General features: G+C 26.4%; 1 protein-coding gene across 3 annotated transcripts in view; it reads left to right on the top strand.

Moving 5' to 3' along the window:
* Nipped-A (Transcription-associated protein Nipped-A) overlaps positions 1–26819 on the top strand; it is a 103141-nt gene that overhangs the window by 56498 nt on the left and 19824 nt on the right. For all 3 annotated transcript variants that reach the window (XM_043043108.3, XM_043043107.3, XM_087165943.1), the window contains exons 41-52: positions 1067–1216; positions 1503–1652; positions 3098–3252; positions 3344–3510; positions 5060–5381; positions 7228–7621; positions 8913–9191; positions 12137–12280; positions 12961–13352; positions 17283–17409; positions 18686–18877; positions 25184–25542. In XM_043043108.3, the coding sequence (XP_042899042.1) occupies positions 1067–1216; positions 1503–1652; positions 3098–3252; positions 3344–3510; positions 5060–5381; positions 7228–7621; positions 8913–9191; positions 12137–12280; positions 12961–13352; positions 17283–17409; positions 18686–18877; positions 25184–25542 (2831 nt within the window). The remainder of the gene's footprint in view (positions 1–1066; positions 1217–1502; positions 1653–3097; positions 3253–3343; positions 3511–5059; positions 5382–7227; positions 7622–8912; positions 9192–12136; positions 12281–12960; positions 13353–17282; positions 17410–18685; positions 18878–25183; positions 25543–26819) is intronic.

Here is a 26819-nt window from a genome sequence, read left to right as displayed (position 1 = left end):
TAAAAAAACTATTTTTCTACAGAGTGAAAAAAACAACAACTTGTGGTTGCAGCTAATTTTTTCATGCATTTTTCTAAAATGCGGGAGATTTTCCCTATTTTTTGAACTTAACAGGGTTCCCAGGGGGTTAGGGAATTCAGGAAAAACCTAGAAATTTCAGGAATTTTATTTTAGTTCTAAAAAGCTGAGAATAGTTAGGGAAAATCGTAATTTTTTATGAAAAAAAATTTAAAAATACCTACAAAATTCTATATATACCTGGAAAATAAAACCAGTCTTAGAATTGCCATTAACAGTAATCTGTTATCAAGATTTGAGTTAAATAATTCTAACATCTATTACTATTATTTTATAACATTACACTTTTTAGTGAAACTTTTTAATGTTTCCATTCTTATTCTATTATATGTTTGCTCACAAAATCTAATATTTGGTTTTACAAGTAAAAAAAAATCAAAATTTTTTGATGAAAAATTACATGGTACAGATAAAATATGGTTTGGGTTTCAATTCAAATTTACCTGATAGACCTTAGAACTATGTTATTTTTTATGTATAAACTTAATGGCTTAAGCTTCTGAATGTATTCTATTTTGTGGTCAATAGACATCTGTTCACTTTTCATTTACAAAAAAATATTATTATTATTATTTTAAAAGGGCGTTTTTGAAATTTGAGATCAATTTTTGATACTTTGATCAATAAATTGTTTAAAAAAAAAGTTCAAGGTATTAGTAGTTGTTAATAATTTTCTAAAAACCATAAAACAGTTTATTGTCTTAATAACTTTACTTCATTACTTACATAAAGTGTTGTATAAAACATTTAGAGATTATTAGCTTTGTTATCTGAAGTTACTTCAAATGAAAAAATTGTAAATTTCATTAGGTGTGTTTCCTAAAATACGTAATACTGTTTAATAATTTTTCCATGGTGTTTTGAAAGCTGGATTAAGTTATTTATTGACTTGAATTAACTTTTTTTTTATTTAGTAGAGATTTTAATTGAATTGAATAGTTTTTAATTTGTATTCAAATATATGTATCTAATAATATTCTCTTAACAGGTTAATGAGACAACGGCCACATCTGCTTGCACCGGTGAACTTTTATCAAGAAGATGTGTTTCATTGTTGAAAACTGCCTTAAAATCGGATGTTTGGCCAAATGCCGAACTAAAACTGGTGTGGTTTGACAAGTTGTTAAATACTGTAAAGGTAAGTAATATCTTTCCTTAAAAATAAAAAGTTTATTATCTGAATCTTAATTACTCCCTTTGCAACTGTCCCAATTTTTTTGAAAATACACATATTTATTTTAATAACTTATTTACTTAAAGCTAATACAACTTATTAATTTATATTTGCAACAAACTATTTATATCACTTAAATTCTTAGTTTTTTCATTTCAAAGATATGTTATAGATTCCTTTTTTAAGTAACGGTTACTTAAATGAAAATAAACAAAATGTTTGTATAGTTATGTTATTATTTTTATTTTAGGAAAATACAGCACCAAATTATGGTAATATTTGTACAGCTTTAGAATTGTTAGCATTTCTACTGTCCATATTAAGGAAAGATACGGTACTAACTACATTTAGACCCTTACAGCGTGGAATTGCGGCTTGTTTGTCTTGTAACAACACCAAAGTGAGTTTTATATTTATGAAAAATTATATATTTTCCTTTTTTTCTTTCTTACTTCTCATTCAAGTTTATGTGTTGAAATTCAGAAACTATCTAATTATTTTACATTATTTTCTTAAATTTCAATAATAAATTTATGTGATTTTTACATTAATTTAAGCCTTTAATAGCAATTTCACAATTTTCGAATTGAATTATGGATTTTCTATTATTAGTATAGTGTGTTTTTCACTGATCTATTGTTACAGATTAGATAATTCCATAATATTTTGTATTCATTTCAAAGTTTGAGAAAGTCAGATGCGGTAAGAAGAACTTAAAACTTCTCTAATTTATTCAAAAATGTTAGTAAATTAATTTAGCATGTAAAACCTTTTTTAAAGATTGCAATTTTAAAGAAAAAAGATTTCTCATTGTTAAAGATTTAATCTGGAAATATCGTTATTTCAGTTAATACTTACATTGTGATGTTGTATTATAGCTTTAAGAAATAAAATATATTTCCCATTTAGTTAGAGTTTCACAATCTACGGCCCAGGGGTCAAATACAACTCTTGTATGGTCAATGTGAAACCCCTTCTAGTGTAAGAAATAGTGTAAATAACTAGTATAAGAAATGCATAACTGTTGATGTCAATAAACCTTGAAAAAAAACTGAAATTATAATATTTAAATTTCAAAACGTAGGAGGTAGGAAATTTAGGGAGATTTCCAGGTGTCAAAAATCTTTAACCTTCCATCAATCCTTTCTTTCTTTCTTTTAAATATATATATAATCCACTTACATTAATACTAAACCTACTTTAATTAAATTTTTATAAGCAGACAAAGTGTACAAAACTTCAATTTTTTTAAATTCTAAAATCATTTATTTCATTTTAAAACAAATTAATGTTATTCTCATTATACGAAAGAATAATTATGTTTTTATCAAACTGTATAAAAACAAAATTTATTGTGGGCTATGAAAGTAAGCTAAAGTTACTTTTTTGTGACTTTCTTTTTAAAAAGATAGTACACCCTTACATTTAGTGTTTATTGCTGTAAATAAAATCATTAATTTTCCAATTCATTTTTCCAAACCTTTTTTTTCCCCATCATGTTAAGTTCATTATAAAAATATAGAGATATTTACTGAAGCAGCAAACACTAAAGAACAGTTTAATAATCTCATTGTTTAAAGATCAAAAAGCAATTTTTAAATAGTTCTTAGAATATTCTGCGTTTTATTTCACTAAACCGATAAATGCCCCTTCTAGGGCATAGGAATGGGATCACATGCAGGTGCTGTTGCTTTAATTTATTATTGATTTTCATTTTTTAGCTGATGTAAGATAGCTTCAGTGTGAATTGAATTTAAATTTGTGTATTGTTAAGATTTTATATTTTTTAATTAAAAATATGCTGAACTCAAACTTAATATTAAAAAATGTCTGTAATTATTTTAGGTGATACGATCTGTTCATAATTTACTTTCACGTTTAATGAGCTTATTTCCCACTGAACCCACCAATTCAAGTGTTGCTTCCAAATATGAAGAGTTAGAATGTTTGTATGCCGTAGTAAGCAATGTAGTACTTGAGGGATTATCTTCTTATGAAAAGTGTGTATTTAAAATTTTTTTTTGATACGTATATATACTTATATATATTTGCAATCTAATTAATCAAATTTGAATGTCTAATTCTTTCAAGGTCTGCTAATGCTGCTCCACAGTCATTGTTTGCTACACTGATGATCTTAAAATCAGCTTGTGTCAATAATCCTTGCTATATTGATCGTTTGATATCATCATTCATGCGTGTACTGCAGAAAATGGCCAAAGAGCATCTGAATCCTACCACAAATGAAGTTAACCCAAGTAATATTGCCAATACATTAAACAAAACTTTTTTTATTAATTTATTGTTGTATTATGCTGTCGTTTTACGACGGAAGGCAGCACTTCCACAAATGTTAGTTGTGAGATGAAGCAGATTTTTATACATAGATGTTTACAACTATAATTGTTTTACCACAATGGTATTTATGGTTTAGTTTCTCCAATTATTTTAACCGAATAGGAATTGGGAAGAGGAAATTCTCAAGAACTGGAGAAACTTTTGTCATGCTTAGGATGACAGATTAATGGTATAATTTTTGCTATTTGAAAAAATATGATGCAATTTATAATATTATGTCTATCCTTGATATAGTAAAGGCTAAAGGAACAGTTTATTATTTTTTTTATATGAGCTCAGTATTATTCAGTAAAATAGTGGTCAAATTTCGAAAATATTTTGAGGTTATTAATTTTTATTGTGAGGTTTTTAATTGTTAATTAATACTAAGGAAGATTTCCCTTGTATAAGTTTCAGTTGGAAAATCCTTATGTCACATACAAGGTTACATGCTAGTGATTTATTCTTTTTTTTTAGACTCTCTACCATTAAATGGCACTTTCAGTTCAATTGAATAAATTCATTTTAATTATTAGATGCACAAAAGAGTTGGAAAGAGTATTGATACTTAAAAAGTTTTAAATTTTTGCTTTGAAAAGTGTTTATTATTATTTATTTTTTTTAAGTAAAAGAAAATCAGCATAAAACTGCAAACTTTTTATGTCACACTAGCAGTTTTATTTTTATAGTTGAAAGTTAATTTAAAAAAAAAAAAAGTTTTTTTCTAAGAAACTAAGCATCTCAAACAAACAAGCTTTAAAGCTAACTAATTTTTATGATATAAAATATAAAAAAATTGTTTATTTATTTAAAATAGTTCTATCTCATAATTGGTAAATTTGTTTTTACACATAATTATATCAGTAGGAATCATTTATGTGATCTTTATTTAAGTGGCATTTCTGCAGGAAGAAAATGACACTGACTAAAATTAAAATCGTTTGCAAAAAATCATGTACCTTCGATTACATTTATGTAAAGCGAAGTAACTCCTAAAAATAACCAACCTCCATTATAAATCATTTTTCTGTGGAACAGAGAGGGCTCGCTCCCGAGAAGTTTAACTGTATAATAATTTAATAATATTTTTATAATTAAAGAAGTTTTAGTTTCTTTTTTAAATTAAAATATCTTTGGGTTGGTTCAGAACTAGTTTTATTATTAACTAGGTTGTTTTTGTGGTTGAGCTTTTTTTCTTCAAATATAAGTTAAAAAATTGCGTTTTTGAGAAGAAAAAAATGGTGTCAGTCTTAATCTCTGAGGAAAATGAGCTATTTTTGAAACTAAATATCTTAAATGAAACTAAAAATATTTAAAACTTATTTAAGTACATATGAAGTGTAAAATTAAAAAAATTCTCCCAATTATAAATAGTTACTTGAATTTTGTATTTTTCTTAATATTGTATCAGTATCTTAATAATTCACTATCCTTTGTATTACCAATTATTCCTATTTCTTTCTCTTGCAGTGGCTACAGATTTATTGATTCTTAGCTTAGATTTAGTCAAGAATCGTGTGGGGGTCATGGGTCAAGATATGCGTAAAACTTTCATTGGCACCATTTTGGTTGGTCTTATTGAAAAGTCACCTGATGTTAAAGTTCTCAAAGCTCTAACAAAAATGGTGGAAGACTGGGTTAAAAGTAAATCTACCATTGCAGTTAATCAAAGTCCGACCATTCGAGAAAAATCAATTCTGTTAGTAAAAATGATGCAATTCATTGAAAAAAGATTTCCAAATGACATGGATCTGAATGCACAATTTCTGGAACTTGTTCATTATGTGTATAGGTAAGTTTTCATTTTAAATTATTTTTTAATTTCTGACTTATATTACTTTTCTTTATTTTTGAAGTAAGTTTGTTGTTGTACTAGTCAGTCTTATTGTTGTTTCTATGAATGATTATGGTGTCTTTATTTTTTACTCCTAAAACTTTATCTATTCTTTGATCAATTTTATTTTTTTGATAAAAAACCGTAGAAATTTTAAATTGCTTATGAAATTCATTTTTAAATAAATCTTTATTTTTTTTAATGAATAAATTATGTTATTATATTATGAGAGCACATAAAAGTTTGTTAAAAGCAAATAGCAATGGGAAACTACCTTTTTCTAAACATTCTAATCCCAGAAAAATATTTGAATCTAGAGCAGACAAATCAGCCTTCACTTTCAAATCTCAAAACGAAAAAAAAGTTCCTCTTAATTTGCCTTTCAATTACTCTCTCACTTTCTATCATTCTATGTCCTTGGTATGATTCATTATGATACAGTAGGTGAAGAAGAAGTTAACACGTAGTTGTACAAGAAATAAAGAAAATTTAATTTTTTAAAATTTTTTATCATCAAAAGTTTTGTCCAACAATTGACTAACGTTTGTCAATCTATCATTTGTCAATCTATCATCTTACTTTTAGAAAGAGGTTGTATAAAAATAGAGAATGGAAGTGAAATTCTGATAATTTTTCTACTCTTATGAGTTTTTGTCTTCCTTCACAGCATTTTAAATGATCAGTTTAAATTTTTTAAATGTACTTAGAAATGAGATAGGATGATCTGAAAATGTGTTAAAATTAACAGAAAAAAACAAAAAAAAAATCAACGTTTCAATTTTACAGTTAATATTTTCAATGTTATTTTGGAATTATCTCAAATTATTGAAAAATCAAGTTACAGACATATAATTTTTAGAAAATTAATAATAATTTTTAAATATCAGTGTTTTTCTTTGACAACTTTGATATTTTTTAGGAAAATTATAAAGATTCAAATCCATACCACTATATAAAAAACGACTCATAAAAAATATTTAAATATTCATAGAAATAAGAGGGATTGAAATTATAAAAAAGCCTTTAACTTTCAGAATAAATCAAGACTTGCCATATTAAGAAGTTTATTCTTAATTTAAATTATGAAAGCTTATTAAGTATATTAGTAACCACTAAAGTCTAAAAATCAATTATTCTACAGATTATCTAGCTAATATAAATAGTGTTATCTCTTAAAGTCCCAGAAAATAATTTCATTTCTCAAATTATTTTGGTAATCTGCAAACTACCTAGATAATCTACCAGACTCTTGTTAAAGTGAAAATAAGATATTTTCTGAAATAACAGCTATGTCCCTGTACACTTAAATTAACAGAACGCTTTTTATTTATTATTCAATATCTATAAAAATCAAGATACTACAGTCAAGACATTTGTTGGTAGAATCAATTATCAATATTTTAGAACCTATATTATGAAGAAACAAATGGTTTAAAAAATTATTGCAGGTAAGGAAATTAACATAATGTTACTTATTTTTATTTAGGTACCTAAGGAATCTAGTCAATAAATACAATCAACTAACTAGTTCATAGAATGAGAGAAACAAACTTTAAAACTCTAATAAAACAGAAACCATTTTTATGCATATGGCATTGGTAAATTGCAGAAAACTCTTGATACTGCAATTTAACGGATTATCCTAGTTAATTTGCAAATTACCTAAGTAATGTGCATATAACCTATTCATGCAGATTTTTTTAATGAACATCTTACTATTCTAAAATTACCTATGAAATAAAAGTCATAAAGTAACTTTCTTTAGAAAATTATTTTGTGTTAAATTTTTATTCTCCTATTTTAGAGATGAATCTTTGAAAGGAACTGAACTACACTCAAAATTAGAGCCTGCTTTTATGGCGGGTCTAAGATGTACACAACCACACATTCGAGCAAAGTTCTTCGAAGTATTTGATAGCAGCATCAGGCGCAGACTTCATGAACGTATCTTATATATAGCCTGTTCTCAAAATTGGGAACATATTGGAGCACATTTTTGGATAAAACAATGCATTGAACTCCTACTGGTGACTGCAGTTGAAGGTGCTACCGTTCAAAGTTCCACCCCTACTGTTATGCTACCAGCTATTACTGCTATTCTAGAACAAGCAGATGCGCAAGAAAAAGCAAATTTTGCAACCGCTACTTTGATTAAAGAAGAGCCAATGGATGTTGTATCTGTGGATGCAAGAGAAGAGGTAAATTTCTAATTTTAGTTTTCCTCTTATTTTGAACTCTTTTATTTACTTATATATATATATATATTTTTTCTTTTTGTTTAGGTAATTTTATTTTATGACGCAAGCATTGAATTTTCCGTTTATTGAAAATTTAATTACAACTTTAGTTACTTGTAAACTACAACTTAACTTTTATTTAAAAAAGGGGTATTTTTTGGTTAGCCCTCCACAAGCAGAAAGTTACCAAAAAATGTTAACCTCTGCCAACTTGCTTTTTATTTTGTTCTTATTTTTTTTTAAATATGGGACAAAATGGACGTTCTATTAAATTAAACTGAATAAAATGATTCAAAAAATTAAGTAAAATAGTTTAATATTTTTGCACCTGACTAACCAAAAAGTACCAAAAAAAAGCAAATAGATTGGAAACTAATTGCTATATAGTCATCTATTCTTTATTGTAAAATTTATATATCACTTAAATTTTTATTTTAAGTATATTTTTATCCAATGAATACAAATACAAACTTCTTAGCTCTACAAAATTTGACTCCAAATTTGACTTCTGCCTTTGAATTATAAAAAAGAAATTATAAGAATTTGTATTGTTTGTGCTGTTGGCCTGTAGCTATAAATAACATATTAAAGGCCATTTTTATTGTCCTAACTTGATAGAAAGAGGTTACAGAGTTGCTGCAGGAAAAGGAGAACAAAGAATATTAATCTGTCAAAATCAGAGAATTTTTTTTAAAAGACCCAACAAAATAAGGGAAAATGAACTAATTTAAGATTTGAGGTGCTTTTAAACTAGAAAAAATACTGGGATTTTGTTTTTCCCTCTTCATTTATTTTTCTGTTTCACTCTCAGCTACTGCAATTTTTCTAGTTTTGTTTTTCACCTTTTATTTTCCATATTTCATTGGAAAATTTACATTTCATATTTTAAATCACTTTTGTATCTCTTCATTCACATTTGGTAAGTCTGTAGAATTGTGTCCTATTTTCAGGCGTTTGAAGCACGTTGACTTCTTTTTCTATATTAATATTTTTTATTAATGATAGAGTTAAAATTTTTCTTTAAGTGATATAATTATATTTTAATGACTTCAATTTCCCTATTAATAGAATAATATTGTTACCAACAACATAATTATCAGCACTATGATTATATCATTAAAATAATAATAATAATAATTCACATACAGAACCTATATACATAATGTATGGCTTATGTATGTCACATTACAAAAAATGTGAAATGAAGATATTGCATATAAATATGTAACTTAGAAATCTATAAACCTTGCAGGAAGAAATAGACATTGAAATGACTTCTACAGAAGAAAGTCCAGTGAAACCACCTTTTGATGCCTCAAGTCATAGCTCAAATGTTGCATATTCCAAAGCTACAACTAAAAAAATATTAACTAGCATTCTAAAATTGCAAGAAACTTTACGTGAAATCAAAACTATCAACTTTCTTGCTGCCACTGCACAGCTATGTCACCTGGATACATCTCTTGCTCAATATATATGGATTCAAATGTTTCCAAGGATTTGGAAAATACTGAGTGATAAACAACAAAGTGTAAGTTATTGGAATTTTTAAGCACATTCAATTATCAGCTTTTGTTTACTATTTAAAGTCACTATCTCATTTAACTTCACAGTTTTCTAATTGTATTGTAATCTGTTTAACTTCAAATTCTGATGAATTATTCAAATTAGAATTTTGTAACTCTATCTTAAGTTATTCAAAATTAATGGTGATGTGGGACCCATCAAATTTGACACCAGACCACCACAAAATCGATCTCCAAACTAGCAATTGATATGAAGGGATGGTTTTTTTTTTTTTTTTTTTGTTCCCTGCTTTGGTCTGTTTTTTCCTCACAAAACAACAGATTTCATCATAATGGCAAACAGATACCTCACTCAACCATGGCCAAGCATCTAGCCTCGTTTTTCAGCGCTTTATCTTTTAACGACCATGTTAAGGAACACCGTGTAATTTTGACCCCAATCAGATGATGTGGATAATGCCTGCGCTGGTACCCTTCTTTCCAAACTTCACAAAAATTCTTCCCTAACACCATAACCAAAGAGAGAACTTTCACCCAAACAATAGATTTAACGTGCATCTAGCTGCGTATATATGCTCATAATTGTGAACATTACACATTCTTTGCATTGTAATTTTTTATTTAAATTCATGTTATTGACTTTTTTTTTTCTAAAAAACCAAATGGAGTTATGTAAATAGACCAGTAAAAATGCTTAAGGACTAGTAATATATTTACTGGTCATTTAGACCAATAACTTAATTTTTTTAGGATCTTTCTCTGGGATAAGATAGTTGATTTTTCACAAGCGTTAACATTATTCAATGGTTTGTAGTTTCCTTTGACTTTTTTAGATAAAATTTTGTTATTCTTTAGAATATTCAAAATGAATTATGCGTAGTTATCCTTTTGGCAGACAAGTATTAAATAAAATAACAGAAGTAAGTCCAGTTAAATTACTTAATGAGTTCTTAAACATGTGCAACATTTGAGTTTATAACTTTTTGATGTTAAATATTGTGTACTGGAAAGCTACAACTAAAAAAAAAATATTGTCTACGAGCATTGTAAATTTGAGAGAACTTAATTTTATTAACTTTACAACTGCAACTATTTATTTGGTTTTGTTGATTATGTTATAAAAAGCTATGGTACCTATAATTTTTGGTATGTAGGCTGTATTTATTCAGGAAAAATGTCAACTAGATGAAAAAAACTTTAAAACTATTTTTATTATTTAATTTTTTTTAAATGTACATTTTGTAAGGATTATTTTTTTTTTGTTGATAAAAGCTTGTCGATTAAAGTTGAAAAGATTAGATTAAATATGAGTTTTGGAAAACTTTGTTATTTTGGGGAAAATTTTCAAAACAAGTTATTTTTTCTTATTTTTACATAATTTGGCAGCATGCACATGTAAGAAAATGCTAAAAGTATAAGCTGGTGCATGCAGAATTGAGAAAGCTACAGCACTTTTAGCATTGACATTCATTATAGTCATTGGTAAAATGATCTCTCGTAAACTATGTATTACAATTAAGCAGAAACACAATGAATGAAAGCACAAATAAGTTAGTTTGGTTAAGACATATGATTGTTTTAATGTTATGAGAACCACCTTCATCTATGTCAGGACATTAGATACTGGAATTTTTTGTAGTACTTAAAGTTCATTTGTCTTCACTACACTATTTGCCTTTTTTTATACCTTGTGTTCTGCTTTAGTGAAATGTTTTTATATTCAAAGACATGATAACTTATCTAATTTTCAGTTGATTTATTTTGAAAATTAAGCAACATATTTTTAAAAAAATTCATTGATTTTATTTAAAATACAGAAAAAGTAAATAATAATATTTCAAGAAGTTTAAGGTCGTTTTTCAATTTGCATTTAATCTTGTAAATGTCCCATATCTTATAAACATTTTTACCAACTGCAACAAAATTTTTAAAATTTTTTTTACTAAATCTGATTCACAACTTCCTGTGATATTTTTTTACAGAAATTTGCTTTACATACGAGTTATCATTATCAGCGAAAAACAAAGTCAATCGTATACAGGCATCGAAAGTATATAAATAAGCCAAAATATCAGTCATAAGACAGAAATTTCTGTTTTCCTCTTATACCTCCTATTGATACAATACATCCATTGCAATAAGTAAATTATAGTCTTATGCATTTACTACAGTGATTATTCTTTTTACTACTAAAACTTATATTCCTCACTCCTTAATCCATTGAAACTGCTTCTTAATACTTTTGAAAATAATTTACAGAAATGAAGCAACCAGAGTTCTTTTACTCTTTCTATTTCTCCAATTTTTTTATTTTTCTCCTCTTTTTTTCTACGGTTTTTCCTTCTAAGAAGTGGTTGGAATAACAGAAATAAAAATATATATGGTATTAATTATTTAATCATGTCACTTGAGAATTAAGAAGTTATTGTATCTATGAGTATTAAAAATTCTGAATTGAAAAAATGCTATTTTAAACCCATGGAAATAATTCACTAAAAGTTATATAATTCTCAGTTGTATGAAATTCATCCTATATTTTTAGGAAAATATTCTATTGTGTGCATATTATCAAATCATTAAAAATAAGGAAACTGCTTGAAAGTTTTAAAGTTGTGTTCCATCTTGAAATAAAATGAGGTTATTGCATTTGAAACTAAATGCCACATTTTTAAAACAAATTTTATTTTATCAAGAGTAACTGTACCAAGTTAGAAATTAGATGTATTTTTGGTATATTGAATCGCTAAACTTTTCAACTACCCAAAATTTACAACATAATTTTTAGGACTAACATAAATTTTTTCTAAAGTAATACCTACTTTTTATTATTGTTTAGTTTTATACTATTTGCATTTATGTTGCATTACTTATTTCCTCAATCATTGATTCAAGGAAATGCTTTTTAAGAATTTTAGACTGCAAAATCGTTCATCTTCTCTTAATTTTTTAGGCATTGAATAATGAATTAGTTTCTTTTGTGTCAAGTGGTGCACATACCGGTCAGAAGGATTGTCACCCTAGTGCAATTGGAGTCTTTGTTGAAGGAATGTCCCATTGTGTTCCACAAATTCCAATGAAACCTCTAGTTATTTTAGTAAGTATTTTTGTTACTATTATTATTTTAATGTAATGATTAGTATTGTCTGAAATAATTTGTAATTTGTTCAATACATATTATTATAAATTTCATTCTAACACAATTTTACTATCTTTTTTATGCTCTATTTTTTTTAATAAAAAATTTTAAAACTTCCTATTGGAGATAATTTTTTTCAATATAAAATTTTTTTTGATGATTTTTGATGTAAGAAAAATTTTGCAAAGCATTAGGGTTTCCCATATTTCAATTGCTAACACCATTTGAATTTCACTGTGTATGCACCAAAAAATTTTCATATCGCTGGGAGATAGAAAACAAGGTTAGCATTATGATTAAAATAAGATAACCACTGTGCAAAAATTCCTGTATTAATTATACCATTTAACATAACATCTGTATATGCTTTCTGTTTATGAAGAATGTATTTGACATCAGCAATTTGTTGACTATTGATCCAAACCTTTTTCAGGCTGTTTATTTTCTATAATTTTAGTCTTTTACATAAAAAAAAAGAATAAAAGAAAGAAAAAAAAGTCTGATGCAAATTGATAAGGCTGTATGGATATTAAATCCATTTGCTAATAATAATTTAATTTAGTATTTTTATGTTTGTAAAATATTTCATGAATCTCTCATTTCTTTTAAGTTTTATAACTATAAATTTTTCCTTTTAGTATCAAGGTAAAGCTCACAACCTTTGGCATAGAGCTTGTTTGCTTTTGGAACAAATATGTATTGACAAAGGACTTGGAGCTCAAGTCAAAGCACGAGCTATGGAAGTATTTGATATTGATGGTACCCTCAATTCCCAGCATGATGCATTTGATATCATAAGTCTAATGTATTCTCATTTAAAAGAAGAAGACTTATGGGGTGGTCTATGGCAAAAGAGAGCTAAGTATCCTGAAACTAGCATGGGAGTTGCCCTTGAGCAGCAAGGCATGTTTGTTCAAGCCCTGGAGGCCTATGAAAAAGCTTATTCTCGACAGCAACAAGATTTTGGTGGTGGAACAAGTCCTGCCCATATGAATAGCGAAGCAAATCTTTGGTGGACTCAAATTATTAGGTAAACAAAAAAATTTTATGCTAAGTCATATGCATTTAACTTTTTTTTGCTTACCTGTATGGATAATACAGGGTTCCCACGGTCCTTAAAAGTCCTTAAAAACTGCTTAGTTTTTATTTTGAAAATTAAGGGTCCTTAAAAGTACTTAATTTTGATTCACGGTCCTTAAAAGTCCTTAATTTCTAGTATCACTAGTTGGTTGGAACAATTTTTTTATCTTGGGAAAATATCCACAATTTTTTTAAAAGTGATACAATTTAATATTTTATATATTTTGTATTTAAGTAATTTATATTTTGTCATAAAAGTAATTTTTTTTTAAAAATATATTTAATTCACGTTGCACCCCAGAGCCCAAGGATAAGAAAACTAATATGGGCATAGTAGGCATTGGTCCTCTATGGGCTGTCGCGCCATTGAGTTTAGTTTTTTAAGTATAATAATTTGATTAGCTTTTAAACCAATAAAGCTTCAGTCGCTTTTAGTCTAAAAAAATTAGAACAAAGGCTACATTTAATTAATTTGCTTTTGTTTTTGAAGAAATTGAAACAGTTTGTGTTCTTTCTTTCTTTTTTTTTTTTTAATTTGGTTGTTAGTTAAAATGACTAAATTTTTTTAAAATAAATAAAAAGTTAAGCAATATTTTAACGCTTTTCAATAATTTAACAATAGTGCTCTTAAATATAGAATATATATCTATATTTTTTTAAAAATTCCTTCAATACATGTTCGTTTAATAATTTGTCAGATAGTGAGTATTATTTTTAAACATTTAAATCTTTAGTCTATTTCATTTTCAGAAAGGAAAATAATAATAAATAAATAAATAAACTTACATTAAAACCATTTGACCATTAGTCAATACAACTTTATTATTTTAAATAAGTAATTAACAAAAGTCTAACAATGTTTCAAAAGCACATTTTTTTTTCAACAAATAATTTAAAAAATGTTTTATTTAAGTGGACATTTTCTTTTTTTTTTAATTTGTAATGTATGTAAAATATTTTGTAACAGTTTTATTATTATTTTTTAAAAAATCTAAGTTGTTTTTAATTTTAAAAAAATTTTAAATAAAGCTTGTGTTTCTTTTTACTTTAAGGCAAGTCAATCCTTAAGACAGTCTTAAGTCAATCCATCTTTATTTTAATTGAAAAAATTAAGCAATGCTATTGATGTTATAGAATCAATTTTTTTTTTTAGAATTAGCATTTTCTTTTGTTATAAATTTATTTTTGATTGATTTAAAGATCTCTCATTGATAAATTTAAAACATTTGTTAAATTGCGATACATCGCGATGTCTGACTGACGATCAATCACGATATAAAATTTCTTACAATGCCCTGGCCTATTTTTACATAAACAATAAAAATTCTTAAGGATTTTTTTTTAAAAATGTTGTTTGATCACTGGGTAGGTGGCCGTTTTATTTGGCCAGATATTTGACTATTCGACCAAATCACTATTCATTATTCCCTATTTTATAATAAGTAATATATATATATATATATATATATAAACCATATTTGCATCCAATTTTCATTGCCTTTGATTTATTTGACAAATTATTGTTTTATAATTTCAGAGAATACTTTATTAAGAACAAATTTTTTTTATTGTCGATTAATTTAGTTCCTTTAATTTCTATACAAGACACAATACTTTTTAATTGGAGAAATTCTAATTCCATCTTTTTTTATGAATGATGTTTCTGATTCCACTATGTTTTGCTGTTTTTTTCCCTTCATTCACAATAAATTTTGTACTTAATGAATTATTTCATTTCATTTTCAATTTTTAGATGGAATTTTTTCATTTTTATTTCAATTGATCATTACATCCTGTCTTGTCCTGTGTTTCAATTATCAATATTTATGTTAGCACTTATTTTAATTATCATTTCTGTTTCTCAATTCTTAATTTTAATTAATAAGTTTTCCTTGTAGTTTATTTATTTCTTTTTTCCTGATTATTAGGTACTGAATATATTCTGATTTTAATCATTAAATTTTTTATATTTTGTGATTTTAATAAATCTTTAGCTTATTATAATTAGATTTTACTTGGTTTAAAATAATTGTCTTAACCTCAATAAACTTATATTTGTTAGTTTCTTTAATGTTAGTTTCTTTTTATTAATTTAATGAATTAACCATCTTAATTTATATATTTCTATCTGTTAACACAATTTCTTTCTATTTTTGAAATAGAAAATTTTAATGTTTAATCTGAATTCTTTGAGTTTTTCTTTATATTTTTAAAAGCTATGTGAGGTGATTTAATGCAATTTAATCTTAATTAAATACAGATTATTTGTATTTAACATTTCTTTATTTAGTTTTTTTTTTAAATTTTTAATGGATGACTGAGTTGAAGAAAAGCTATTCCATTTTTTTAATCTATTATTATTAATCTATGATGTTTTATTTGATGATAAATAATCATTTTTAAGGTCCTTAATTTCTACAAAAAAAGTCCTTAATTTTTTTGATAAAAGTCCTTAAAAGTGCTTAATTTTTGCTTTGATAAAAGAGTGGGAACCCTGTAATAGTGTTTTTTTTTCCCCATTGAATAATGAAAAAAAACATAATGAAAAACATTGTAAGGTTTAACTCTAAACTGATTATTGACGTCAACAGTTATAGAGTTTATTAGTTTGTATTAAAGCCCAAATTTTATTGATAAAATTTAGGAAATTGCTTGGCTTCTTTTACCTCAAATTTATTTCTTTTTAAAATGTGTTTTCTTATTTTAATTTTTTTTTTTATTGTATGACTGTCGAGGATTGGGGGCCAGCATTAAAAAGTTTATTATACTAATTTAAAATTTAAGTCATATTAATAAAATTTAGAAACTTCTCCTTGTCTTTATGATTCATAAATTAATTGTGTTTAAAATATGTGTTTATATTAAAATGAATGTTAAAATTGAAAAAAAAAAAAATTGGAAAAAGTAAGCTTTTATTGAAATTTTATTCAGATTCTTTTCAGAATATCTGTTCAAATTTTGTTGCAGTTCAATGCATTCTTATTTCATCCCCATATTTATCTCAGAATATTTATTTTTGTTTTCTTTTTTTTTTATTACTTACTTTGAAAAATATAGAAAATAAATAAATGTGTTTTTAAACATTTAAATGATTCTTTATAATTGCTAAGTTTCAATTAATAATTTATGTCTGTTTTATTGCAATTTAACAATGCTTAGGTATGCAATATGTTAAAAAAAAAATTAAATATCTTGTTGATTAACATGTTCTGACTTTCATTAAGTTAAACTTTTTTTCTTATTTTTAGTCACATAATATTTGTATATTTTATTTTTATTCATTAAAAGTGCTGGTACGAATACAGTTTTGCATACACAGGATAGGCATAAAATAATGTGCTCGGTAATTAGAGGCCGCTTCTAAAAAATTACTTGTCCAAACTTAAATCAAATCAAATTCATTTATTTATTTATTTTTTAAATCATTGCCCTTTCAAACTAAAATATAAAAATTTAATCGCCTATTTTGAGCCTATTATTCGCCTATATTTATCTTCTCCAGATATACTAATGCTCTGAGATGCATTTGTACACTTTTTTTTCCAATTCCAAAAAATTTAATATTTTTTTTAATGAAATATAATTTTAAGTTATTAATTATTGTTGCGATATGTCAATTAATACTCATATAACTTCAACATGCTAAAAGTAATGTTTTAATCAGTAGCAATGGTCCCTTACAGATTAGTTTCATGGAATGAGTCTCACTATTATGCTCTGAAGTAAAATTTAAGCAACTTTTTTCTAATTAAATTTTATTTTACTATAAAAATTTTTTAGACACGACTAGAAATACTTGTTAGTTGATTATTCTATTCTTGACTTACTACTTCTCTATATTACCTACTTCAATCAATGTACTAATCAGAATAATTTTCAGATGTCACCGAGAGCTGAACAACTGGGAAAATTTACTTAATTTAGGACTAGCATCTGAACCACCTCTTGTTGCAGAGTTTGCATGGCGTCAGCCAAATTGGGCAACCATGAAAGAAGCTTTAGAACAGGTGTGTGTGTGTGTTTTAAATGGGTCTAATTTAGAAAAATGTCTATAAAACTAGTAGAGCTGTGATGGCTCAGGGGATAAAGCGGTTGCTGGTCGATACGAATTCCGCATCCGGCTTGCACCGACCACTCTGCTAATGTCAAATATCCTCAGTGGTAGACGGATCGTGAGATAGAGTCCCCTTGCCGTTGCGATGTTTTCGTGGTTTTCCTCTCCATGTAATGCAAATACGGGTTAGTTCCATCAAAAAACCTCCACGAAGGCAAATTTCTCCCATACTTGATCCGGGAGTTCCCTTATCTTCTAAATTGGGTTCAAAATTATAAGGCTACAGAGTTGAACATAAGTAGTCATAAACCCAAAAAATTGGGTTAGCTGTTCAACAATGGTTATAAAATAAAATATAAAAATAGTAAAAATTTTGTTGAAATATGTTACTTAAACACATTAAATTAAGTTGAATGAATGGACTATAATTGTTAAACACTATTAAATATTAAAAAAAAAATTCTTGTACTTATTTATCGGAAATTTTTTAAAATTCAAAATATTAAGATTTTTTCTTTTTTTTTTTTACATTTATGTGTTTTTGAAATACTAAGTACTTTCAAAATTGTTTATTAAATGCTGAAAACTAACTAAAAAATAGAAATTGATGTAGTTGAGGATTTTTAGATTCATTATTTCATGGATTAGAAATAAAGACACTCATAGAAAAGGAAAGAGGTTTCACGAGATGGAATTAGTGGAATGTGTTTGGTTACAAAAACATAATGTTCCGCAACCATATTATTTTTTTTTAAGAAGTTTAAATGCTCTTGAATAAGGAAAATGCTGGATTAAAGTATTTAATAATGTATGCTAATATTTTATTAAATCATTTACATTACCTAAATGTTTTAGACAATGTCATTAAATTTTAATTTATTAATAATTATAGTTGTTTTCAATTACATAATGTTTCACAACTTTTTTTTTCATATTATTATTATAATTTTGGATGATGCTCAGAAACTCTGGAAAATTTCTATAAGTTTAGATGATTAAATTTCTCTTTAGCCTTTTATTCATTTATATGGTAAAAATAACAAATTGAGAGCATATTATTATAATTTTGAAAAATTAGCATTTATTACTTTTGATGGAGGGGAAAAACATGGAAAATTTTTAAAACTGTATTAACTTTTTTTGCATGTTCTGAATTGTAGCATATGAAGAAGATATTCTTTTTTTCAAATTAATTTTTACTTTCTTTTATGACTTTCTTATTTCTTTAGATTGAACAAAATAGCCCTAGAGAATCTTTGTGGAAAACAAATCTTTATAGAGGGTATTTAAATATATGCCACCCTGATGACCGAAACTTAAATGTAGTTGAAAGGATTGTTGACGTGTGCTCAAATTTTTGCATAAGGGAGTGGAGAAGATTACCTCATGTTGTTTCTCATATACATTTACCTATCTTGCAAGTAAGTTCGAAGCTCTAAATTAGTTAAAGTTTTAAGTTTCTTTAATATGTATTCCATAATAAATTAAGTTGATTGTTGTTTGCTAGATTGTATTCTGGGGTTCAGTCCGGAATTTCGGTTTCATCGTATTGTCCTTCCTGGTCTAAAAAATAGAAGCAGGACATTTTTTTAATATGTCAAGACCATTGGTTTGGCAAAATTTTCACAGAGTTCTGCAATCTATAACTTAAATTTTGTAACTTTTTCTAAATCCTGTTAATGAGATATTTACAAGGGTTGGACAAAATAATGCAAACACTTTTAAACAAAAAAAAAAATTTTATCTTTCTCAAAAATTGCTTGGAGAATCATTCTATAAATTTAGAAGTGCTTAGTGTATAAGATTTCTCATATATACTAAGCAACTTTTCATAAACCTGGATTAAATATTTATAGAGATTTGGACGTTTTTATAAAAAACTAATTTTTTTGCCTTTTGTTTTTTTGGTATAACTTTAAAAATATTCAATAAAATTAAGCAAAATTTTTGGAGCAATTTAAAATTAAAAAATTATTGATTCAAAATTTGAGAAAAATGTGTTTGTAACTGTGCAAGATATGAGAAATTAGAGTAGTTCTTTTATATTGCTCATGCGTGGAGGGGAATTAAGATTTGTTTTTTCTTTATTTTGTAGTGAATCATAATTGGCAACTAATAAAAAAAAAATCTGACTTAAATAATCTGAACATTTAAAAAATTTCAAGCCATTTTTTGAGTAGTTTTTGTAATTTTTAAAAGTAAACTCAAAATGATAAGGGATTTTCTACAAATTTTATTTTGAACAAGATTTATTAAAAATGGTACCATCATTATTGGGGATCATTCCCATAAAAGTATCGTTTCTTTTACATGTTTGCTTTCCTTATACTAGGGGTGCACAACCTGCGGGCCAAATGCGGCCCTTAAGTAAGTACTACTGAAGTGCGGCCTGCGAGAGCTTCTAAACACAATAAAAAAATTTAAAAAAATGGCAATTTTTAATCGCACTTTTAAGTCATCACGTTTTGACGCAATCAATTTTAACAGATTCTTTAGTAAATGTACGTTTAACGCGCTTTCTTTAAGCCGATTTTATCGTAAATATAAATGATTTTTTTAAACAGTTATTTCTGCTTTTCTACGTGATTTCGAAAATTCCGAATTTTTATTACGACGCGAGTTTAATAATCACTTTTGACGATTTCATCTTAAATCTAAGTGATTTTTTATCTTTTTTTTTGCAATTCTTTCTTCTTTCTTTTTTTCAACAATTTTTTTCGGCAGTCGTTGCTATGCGTTCCCACGTATTATAAAAAATTCCAATTATACTATTACGACATGCAAATTTTAAATCATGCATTTGACACGCTTTATTCGTGCTGAGTTCAGCATAAATATATTTTTTCCCAATTATTTCTATAATTTTCCACGTGATTTAGACGATTCCGTTATTTAACTATGATGTTATTACGACACGTGATTGTTAATCGCGCAATTAAATAATCACTTTTTGATACGGTATTTCGGTACAGTTTTATCGTAAATCCTAGTTATTTTTCTATCGTTTTTATTTCCGTAACGAATATGATTTGGTCGAATGTGGTTATGAATTGTGATTTGATCAAAAACCAAATATTCGGCAAAAAAAAAAAGAAGAAAAAATCGACTGAACGCCGTACACTTGGGGCCAAATAGCAAAATCTTTTAGCAACATCGAAACTAAAATTTCAATGCTCAGAATAATATTTCCTGGAAAAACGTATTCATAAATTAACTCTCAAAAATAAGGCCAATCAAGAACGTTTTTGAAAATGTCGAAAAGCGAAACAGAGAACAAAAAAATCAATCCTAATTTTTGAAAAAAAATTTAAAAGCTGAACATCTTAGTTTTTCAATTGCCAGAAAAAAAACCCAAGAAAAGATAATTAAGTCAGCAGAAATGCTATTAAAAATTACTGCGTTACAATGAAAACGTCTAAAAAAAGTTTTTTTTGTATTTAAAGAAAATAAAAAGATAGAAGAAACGTTCTTAATTTTTTAAATGAAAATCTTATGCCGAAAATCTCAATTTAAATTTTTCTCATTGCCATAATTTTAGACAAAAAAAAATTGCTATAAAATAAATTTTATTTCAAACTTTATTTTCAAGCTGAGTCATAATAAAAATGCCTAAAAAAAGAAAAACAGAAAAAAAATTTTTTTTAGTTCCTGAAACAAAACTTTAATACTGAAAATCACACTATTCTATGTTACTGGTTACTTATATTACAGTACAAGGAAAGAGCGATAATAAATTACTAGTGTGAGACGTTCTGTTAAAATACTGGATTATAATAAAAACAGCAAAAAATGGAATAAAATCCTTCTCAATTCTCAAAGTATCGAAAAAATGACAAAATTGACTTGTCTGATTATAATTTTTTTTAAAAAATGTAACATCTATAAAAATTCAAAAATAAAAAAAAACTTGGAAAAATACATTTCGAAAAAATATTCTGCCGAATATTTGACTGATCATTCAACCAACTGAATTTTTCATAGAAGGGCCAAATACTCGTTACATCCCTCCCTATTTTAAATGCAATGTTATTGCAGCCTGAGAAATTCATAAAATGGCTGAAAACGTGAATTTTTAAACTGCTCACTGTTTGTAGTTTAGATTTCAATTTTTTGTTGCTTAAGTGATCTTTTTCGATAAAAAAAAGGAAAATGTTTACGATGTAAAAAAATCTAATAATTAATAAAATAAAATAATAAAGTACATTACAAAATAAGCATTGAATTTTATTTTGAACTATCACAGTTTTGTTTTTATTTTAAGATTTGTTTAAAACCTATAAATTTTCTTCAATTAAAATATTTAATTTGAATTTATATTACTTAATTATGACTAAACTTTTTTCTACTTTCATTCTATGGGCATTGCAGTTTTTTTTTTTATTTATTAGATTTAATTCTAAAATGAATTTTCGTATTGCATGATATGATAAATAAAAAACATATATTTTCTTAAATGTTCATTTATTTTGATAAATCTATTGTTCATATGATAAAAATAGCAAGTTTTTTTATTTTTGAATGAATTCTAATAATGGAACACTAGTAAGTTATTGATGTTACTAAGTTTATTGATAAAAAAATGGAACGCTAATGTTTAAATAAACATTACTACATTTGTCTTTAACATGTCGAAATACATGTGCGCCCCTTCGTTAGCCAACCTGCTGTGCAAGTGGCCCTTCACTCAAAAAGGTTGTGCACCCCTACCTTATATAATCATATTTCGAGGTATGAACGTTTATAGTAAGTTATTATCATTTGCTATTTAATTTTGTCTTACGATACAAAATAATATTTGTTGAAAAATCCTTATAATTTTTACTTTCTTTTAAAAAGTACAAAACCTACTTAGAATTTTTTTTAAATTTTTAAGATATTTAAATCAAACTTTTTTTATTGCCAAATACAATTCACTGCAAAATAATGAAGAAAAAAAATTTTGTTTTTTTAAATATTTCAGGGTTTTTCACTTTGTGTCACAATCACCCCTGTTAATTGTTTGTTGCATTTCACTGCAAAATGAAAATAATTAAGTACTATAGTAAACATCCAATTTTATTGGATGTTTATTGTTGTACTTTATTTGTTCAAGCATGGTTTTAATCCACTGAGGTTTCAGAAATATTACTAATTTATAATTCTCTCCTATATCTTTTTTATGTAACAACGGAGAAAAGTAGTTTAAATTTGTGTTTGAATGAAATTTTCAATGCACTTAGTTATGCTAAATAATTAGCAGTTTCTTTTTTAAAAATCAATTCAATGATATAATCAATAAAAATCGAATCAATCAATTCAATTCAATGTGCAGAAATTTAAAAAATACACAAAATCCATTAAATTACAAGCATCATTTACTCCACTGGAGCTCCAAGTACCTTGTACCAACAGAAGCTGCTCTTTCCCTTCTCCATGAGACTATGTCGCCTATAGTAAGTCATACTGTCGCGCTGGTAAATCAGAGACGCGTTCGAGGTTTAGGAAGAGGGCCTCGTTTGGAATCTTGGCTAAAAGAGGCTGCTCTGAGATGGCAACTACTGACTATGACCTCACTTTTCAAGAGATTTTCTCAGTGACGAAAAATAGAGACCGGCAGGTCTGGCTCTCCCCTCCTGCCCATCCCTGGCTCTGTAGGAAAAGACCAGGATGCGCGTTAGATCTTGAGGCTAACAGACAGGATCAAACGGCCGCCTCAAGACTTATCAGTGGGCACCTAAAATGCATGACCTTTGAATGTGGCTGCAAAGTCTTCCCAACGTGCACCAAGTGCCATCTGATTCCGATCATATCCTCGATTGCTTGGGACTCGCTCTTGCGGATATCCGTGATAACCCACTTCTGGTGCTTGACTTTGCTAGAGTTCACGATCTCATGGATTTGATCTAGCTGCTGCTAGATCCTGAAGGATTGGACATAATGCAACACTGTTAAGGAAATGACCACATTATAGTATTAGTATTCTAATGTACACTTATTTTAAAATTATTCATCATAAAGCACTTTATATAAGAAAATATATAAATAAAGCATATATATAAGAAATAATGTCTTAAAATTTATAAAATGAAATTACTGAAATTAAATTGTTTGCTTAAAATATTCTGCTGACTCAAAAATAATCAGATCAATTTAGTGTTTTATGTATGTTATTGTGAAAAACTGATATCTGTCAAATGCTAACATTAATTCCTGCTATATTAATTCCTGCTATATTTAATTCCTGCTATATTATTAAAATATTGTATGATTTATGTAAAAATTAAAGAAACAATAACACAAGTAATAATCTGTTGAGAATAAAAGAAGTAATAAATTTGAAAAAAAAGGAAATCTCATAGAAATTTTTTCTCGTTTTAACACAGAAGCAGCTGCGAGAGCTTATCTGTGCTAGGCAACATTAATTAGAGATGGACTAAATGCATAAGATATAACCAAATATTTGGTTTTCTCCACTAATAAATAAATAAATAAATAAATAAATATATATATATATATATATATATATATATATATATATATATATATATATATATATATATATATATATATATATATATATATATATATATATATATATATATATATATATATATATATATATATATATATAAATTAAAATTAAAAGTTTTAAATATTACTTCTTGATTTTCCAGTCTGAATATTCATTCTATATAGTAGGTAATTCAAGACTACCAGTTACTACGGTTTTTTCAAAATATTTTATAGAATGAAGTAATGGACAATTAGAAACTAAAGCTTTCAGAATTTAATTTTTAGTTATAATGCTTACATTTTAAATGCCTCACCTTGAGAGAGCTGGAACAAAGTAGCGTCATAAATTAAAACATAAACATAGCTACCACTACTAGAAAGTTTCCCCAAAAGTCCAGAAAGCTGGCTGCCCTGGTAATTTATATATTTCTAATATATAAATATAGCGTATATTTTATTTTATTTATTTATTTATTGCATTTAATTTTGATTTAGACTGCTCATCAAAACTAAAAAGTTATCTTGTGGAAAACTTAAACGTAATAGTAGTTCTTTGGTTTTAAAATTATTCATTACTGTTTTATAAAATGTGAACATTCATCCTTGATTTCATTTAAACTAATTATTTTTACATCTAAAGGGGGCGTAGCGTTTATAAAAAGTGCTTAAAGGTGCTTATTTCCGATTTTCGTTTTTTAAAAGCCCTTAAAGGTGCTTATTTCATTGAGTGTTTTTAAAAAATGCTTAATTTTCCCGTTTCCAAAATGAGATTTTTCCTTTACCGTGTTGATTTTCTCCACGAATTATGCAAAAAGATATTGTTCTATTCAGAATTTTTACTATTAATACAACATCAATCTATTTCAGCAGACCATCAGTCCTTAATGTATGAAAACGCCTTTCGTTTTACATGATTCAAAATTTGATGATTTTTAACAACTGTCGGAAACTATGCCTAAAGTTTTTTTTTTTTTTTTTGGACAGTTAGAACTGTCAATAGTCAAAAACTTTGCCAACCCTGCCTAATTATATTTTTTTCTGAAGTGCTTAAATATTTTTAAGTGCTTGAAAAGTTATTAAAAAGTGCTTATTTTTTGTTGAAAAATTTGGCTACGCACCCTGATCTAGAACTACTATATTTCTTAAATAATTTTTCTTGTATATCAAATTTAATTTTTTTCCCCTTGTGTATGAAATTTTTTTTTTTCATTCCATTAATTTGTTCTGTGTTTTAGGCTGCTCAACAAATTATTGAACTCCAAGATGCTGTTCAGATTCATCAAGGTTTATTACCCGCTAATATCGGTCGACCTCCAAGTCTTCATGACATGAAAGCGATAGTGAAGACCTGGCGTAATCGACTGCCTGTGATAAGTGATGATTTGTCTCATTGGAGTGAGATTTTTTACTGGCGTCAAGAACATTATAAAACAATTGTTTCAAGTTATGAGCCTGGTCCAAATGGGCAACAGATTGAAGCTCAAGCAAATCATGCAATGCTTGGAGTACATGCTTCAGCTCAATCTATAATTCATTATGGAAAAATTGCTAGAAAGCATGGGCTTACATCAGTGTGTTTAGATGCATTAAGTCAGTGAGTATAAATTTTAAATAATAAAATTAACCAACTTTTAATATATTTTTTTATGCATCACTATTTTTTTTTATTTAAATGGTGGTTAAAAATTAGTTTTGATTTTTAGTTATTTCATTTCATAGAATTTAAACGTTTCTTACGGTTTTATTATGGTATAAAGGGGTTAATCACTAAAGATTGTTTTTTTTCTTTCTTACTTTAACTCTGTAGAGAAAAATGTGACTTTCTGGCACAAATATCTCAGAAAAACCTGGATTGATTTTAATGAGATTTATTTAAATTATGGCAAACTAAAATCTTGTGAAGTAGAATTTTGTTCTTGGCGAAATGTTTTTCAATAATATAACCATAAAACATGATTTTATACTTTAATAAGAAATGATAATTACAATGAACAAAATAATTAAATGCAATACAAGCGTTTTAGCTATATCATATGAAAATCAGTTTTGTCACAAATGGAGAAAGCTATAAAATTATTAAGCTTCATGGAGAAAGCTAAAAAAAATTTTTTTTTAACTAGGTCCATAGTCTTAGCACAAAAAAATTGGTAATAATTGGTTTGTTCATTGTAAAATTTTATTGTTTTCTTAGAAATGAAATTCGAAATAACAAAAACTAATGTACTAGAAAAAGAATAGAATTATTCAGTCAGGGATTTTAGTGCAATTATTGAAGTTGTTTCATTTTTAATGAAAAATATGACTAAATGTGATACTAAAAAACCAAAAATTGCATTTTTATATATATATATATATATATATATATATATATATATATATATATATATATATATATATGGGATGCACAACCTTTTTGAGTGAAGGGCCACTTGCACAGCAGGTTGGCTAACGAAGGGCCTCAGATGTATTTAGACATGTTAATGACAAATGTAGTAATGTTTATTTAAACATTAACGTTCCATTATTTTTATCAATAAACTTAGTAGTATCAATAACTTAGTAGTGTTCCATTATTAGAATTCATTCAAAAATAAAAAAACTTATACTTTTTTTTTGCAAAAAAACTTGCTATTTTTATCATATGAACAATAGATTTATCAGAATAAATAAACATTGAAGAAAAGAAATGTTTTTTTTTATCATATCATGCAATACAAAAATTCATTTTAGAATTAAATTTTAATAAATAAAAAAAAAACTGCAATTCCCGTAGAATGAAAGTAGGAAAAAGTTAAGTCATAATTAAGTAATATAAATTCAAATAAAATATTTTAATTTAAGAAAATTTATAGGTTTTAAACAAAAGCCTAA

Source organism: Parasteatoda tepidariorum, chromosome 6 (assembly GCF_982258835.1).
Source record: "Parasteatoda tepidariorum strain Cologne lab strain chromosome 6, Ptep-v5.0, whole genome shotgun sequence".
Lineage (NCBI taxonomy): Eukaryota > Metazoa > Arthropoda > Arachnida > Araneae > Theridiidae > Parasteatoda > Parasteatoda tepidariorum.
The sequence above is the reverse complement of the archived record's forward strand: the minus strand, read 5'-3'. Positions and strand labels throughout refer to the sequence as shown.